General features: G+C 41.6%; 1 protein-coding gene across 1 annotated transcript in view; it reads left to right on the forward strand.

Moving 5' to 3' along the window:
• Nucleotides 1–964: 964 nt before the first annotated feature.
• Nucleotides 965–4,024, forward strand: part of cfap157 (cilia and flagella associated protein 157) — a gene marked incomplete at both ends in the record, with an annotated part of 11,164 nt that continues 8,104 nt past the window's right edge. The window contains 2 exons of the mRNA XM_080531584.1: nucleotides 965–1,119; nucleotides 1,433–1,704. Coding sequence (XP_080387710.1) covers nucleotides 965–1,119; nucleotides 1,433–1,704 — 427 coding nt within the window. The remainder of the gene's footprint in view (nucleotides 1,120–1,432; nucleotides 1,705–4,024) is intronic.

Below are 4,024 nucleotides of genomic sequence, written 5' to 3' on the forward strand. Positions count from 1 at the left end.
GGGGAAGGTGGGATAGCCTGAGCAGCATAGGTCTTGCGTCATTTTCTCTAAATTGCAACATACGATTTCCTGTTGAGACTTCCTGATGAATCTGATAGTTAACCCCAAAAACCAGATTGTCATACAGTTAACCAAGAACATCCTAGAGCATCAATTCCACATAAATGTACCACTATCACTCACTGAGATGATGGAATTACAGCCAGTGTCTGCCACAACCAGAATGATTATTATGTAGGACCACCACACAAGGATGGACTGTTTATGATTGGCCATGAATGGTTCATGACTTCCTGGCCAAGCTGCTTCGAAACACCATGTACCATGCACGCCTTTACACTGTCAATACAGAAGTGATCTGTGTTATGGGGAAGGGAGAGATAGGGGGAGGGTGACACAGAGGTTAGCTTGTGCTGGAGAGAAGCAGCGCTTTTTAGGAAAGAGATTCATCATTGTAAATGTACTTTATTTAGCTGTTTTGCCTTCATTGCCTCTTTGGTAGGTATCTAACAATTACAAAGGTCATGTTCTGGGTTATGGCATGAAAAACACCCTAATGTTTACTGTATGTAGAGCGCATGAAGAGTGTAATACTACTACTACTACTACTACTACTACTACTACTACTACTACTACTACTACTACTACTACTACTACTACTACTACTACTACTACTACTACTACTACTACTACTACTACTACTACTACTACTAATACTACTACTACTACTACTAATAATAATAATAATAATAATTATTATTATTATAATAATAATACGGTAATAATAATAATAATAATAATAATAATAATAATAATAACACGTGTAAAAAGTTGCTCATAGACTCTATGGGTTGCTGTATGACTGGCCTGACATTCCATAGACGTACACATGACGTCATTCCCTGGCAACAACGCGTGTTGTTGTTAATTCTAGTTGTTAGAAGCGCAACCGATTTTCAAAAAAATGCCCCGAAAGAATGAGAAGAAAAGCGGAGATAAATCAACCAAAAAAGAGGGCATGGGATTTGGAGACAAAACCTGTTTTGACGACTCGTTGTCTGAAGGTGGAAAATATTTTTACAGGGCGCAGATACGAGACCTGGAGGAACAATTGGAAAAGTGAGAGGAGAATTACGCATAATCTGACAACTTTACAAACGTCGCATTAACGTGCTTGGCTACCAAAATTGTTTTTGAACAGTCTGAAAACATAGAAATTAAATGTTTCTTATATCAAATGATTGTAGACTATAGACATGCTGCCCTCGATGTCCCTACACATCAAATATTGACCTACCAATCAATTAAACTATGGATAATATGAACATAATTTTCATTAGAAGCTCATCTCCAAAAGAGGACATGACCCCCCCCCCCCCCCCCTATCACCCGCTTTTGAATGTTAACCTATTGTCTTTCTTATCTCCTGCAGGTATCAACATAAATGTGATGACTTGGAAGTGCAACAGAAGGACTTCTCCTCTCAGTACATCACTCTTGAGAAGGAGAAGAAGGACATCGTGCTGTACCTGAAACGCTCGCTGGCCCAGAAAGAGGATGAGTTGACAGGCCTCTCAGAGCAGCTGGTGGGACTACAGCAAGCCAAAGATGCAGAGAGGGATTCCTTTGAGGTGCAGCTGAGTCAACTCCGCCAAGACTTACAGGAGAACAAGACAAACCTTACCTCAGAAAATAGGGTGCTTGGTAAAAAAAAAACACAACACAACATCATCTCAATAATTATGATTTCATACACATCCACACATGCTTTCACACTCAGGTTGCAGGAAGTGATGAACAGATTAAAAATAGATTGAATCTCAAACATATTAAACGTGTTCACTGCAAAAAGTCAGAGAAAAATATATTTTTAAAAAACAAGTTATATTTACATTTAGGTAGATATCTTAAAACTAGTGCAGTCGGACAAATTAATATAATCTAATAATGACGACTAAATAAATAATAAGTAAAATGTTAATTGTTAATACTTTGTTGAGAATCCTTTGCAGGCAATGACTGCCTGAAGTCTGGAACCCATGGACATCACCAAATGCTGGGTTTCCTCCTTTGTGATGCTTTGCCAGGCATTTACTGCAGCTGTCTTCAGTTGTTGTTTGTTCATGGGTCTTTCTGCCTTTAGTTTTGTCTTCAGCAAGTGAAATGCATGCTTGATCGGGTTGAGATCAGGTGATTGACTCAGCCATTGCAGAATATTCCACTTCTTTGCCTTAAAAAACTCCTGAGTTGCTTACACAGTATGTTTTAGGTCATTGTCCATCTGTATTGTGAAGCGTCATCCAATCAACTTTTCTGAATTTGTCTGAATCTGAGCAGACAGTATATCCCTAAATACTTCAGAATTCATCCGCCTGCTTCTGTCTTCGGTCACATCATCAATAAACACTAGTGACCCAGTGCCATTGGAAGCCATGCATGCCCATGCCATCACACTGCCTCCACCGTTTTTTTACAGATGATGTGATATGTGTCGGATCATGAGCCATTCCAAGCTTTCTCCATACTTTTTTCTTCCCATCATTCTGGTACAGGTTGATCTTAGTTTCATCTGTCCAAAGAATGCTGTTCCAGAACTGGGCAGGCTTTTTTAGATTTTTTGGGGGGAAAGTCTAATCTGGCCTTTCTATTGAGGCTTATGAATGGCTTGCACCTTGTGGTGAACCCTCTGTATTTGTTCGTGTGAAGTCTTCCCTTTATGGTACACTTGGATAATGATATGCCTACCTCCTGGAGACTGTTCTTCACTTGGCTGGATGTTGTGAAGGGGTTTTTCTTTTCCATGTAAAGGATCCTGTGATCATCCACCACTGTTGTCTTCCATGGATGTCCAGACCTTTTTGTGTGCGTTCTTTTATTCTCAGAATGTACCAAACTGTTAATTTGGCCACTCCTAATGGTCCCGCTATCTCTCTGATGGAGTTTTGGGTTGTTTTTGCAGCATAAGAAGGACCAGTCTCACTTGCATTGAGAGCTCAGTTGACCGCATCTTGTGTGTATACAGCAACAGCTTCCAAATGCAAATGCCACACTTGGAATCAACTCAGACCTTTTACCTGCTTAATTGATAAATAAATAATGAAGGAACAGCCCACACTGGCCCATGAAACAGTTTTTGAGTCAATTGTCCAATTACTTTTGGTCCCTTGAAAAAGAGGGAGCTACATATTAAAGAGCTGGTACCAGCAGGCTACAGAACAGCTTCTTTCACAGAGCTATCACTCTATCACACACCCTGCTGAACTATCCCCCCCCTCCCCCCTACATACAGTACTTTGACAATGACTCTCATTACCCCCCCCCGCCCCACCCTGGAATACAATGGCAATGGCAATGACAATACTATATGATGGTTGCACATCCCTGGTTAACGTGATCACTCTTTAACCTTTGCACTACTGATGTTTACAATACTACCTTTGCACATACTGCATGTTGCACATTGCACATGCCTCTTTGATATTGCTTCTTTTTATACATCTGCACATTACATACTGTACATAAGCTACCTTAATTGTACATAGTTAATAAACTGTAAACTACCGTACAGGCCTTACTGTACCTATCACTATCATTGTCATGTTTTTATATCATGTTCTTATATCACTATAACATCTCTATAACATCAGAAGGATACGACCATTCCTTACCAGAGAGGCAGCGCAACGACCATTCCTTACCAGAGAGGCAGCGCAACTCTTGACCCAGGCACTGGTCATCTCCCGCCTGGATTACTGCAACGTACTCCTGGCCGGTCTCCCCGCCTCCGCCATTAGACCTCTGCAGCTCATCCAGAACGCTGCTGCACGTCTGGTATTCAACCTCCCCAAACACTCTCATGTCACCCCTCTCCTCCGCACCCTGCACTGGCTCCCGATAGCAGCTCGCATCAGATTCAAGACCCTGGTGCTTGCATATCAGGCAGCTAAAGGGACAGCCCCTGCCTACCTGAAGGAAATGGTAACCCCCCAAACTCCAGCCCGCTCACTCCGCTCCTCCACCTCGG

The sequence above is a fragment of the Nansenia antarctica genome, assembly GCF_963989245.1.
Source record: "Nansenia antarctica genome assembly, chromosome: 5".
In the NCBI taxonomy this organism is placed as follows: Eukaryota; Metazoa; Chordata; class Actinopteri; order Argentiniformes; family Microstomatidae; genus Nansenia; species Nansenia antarctica.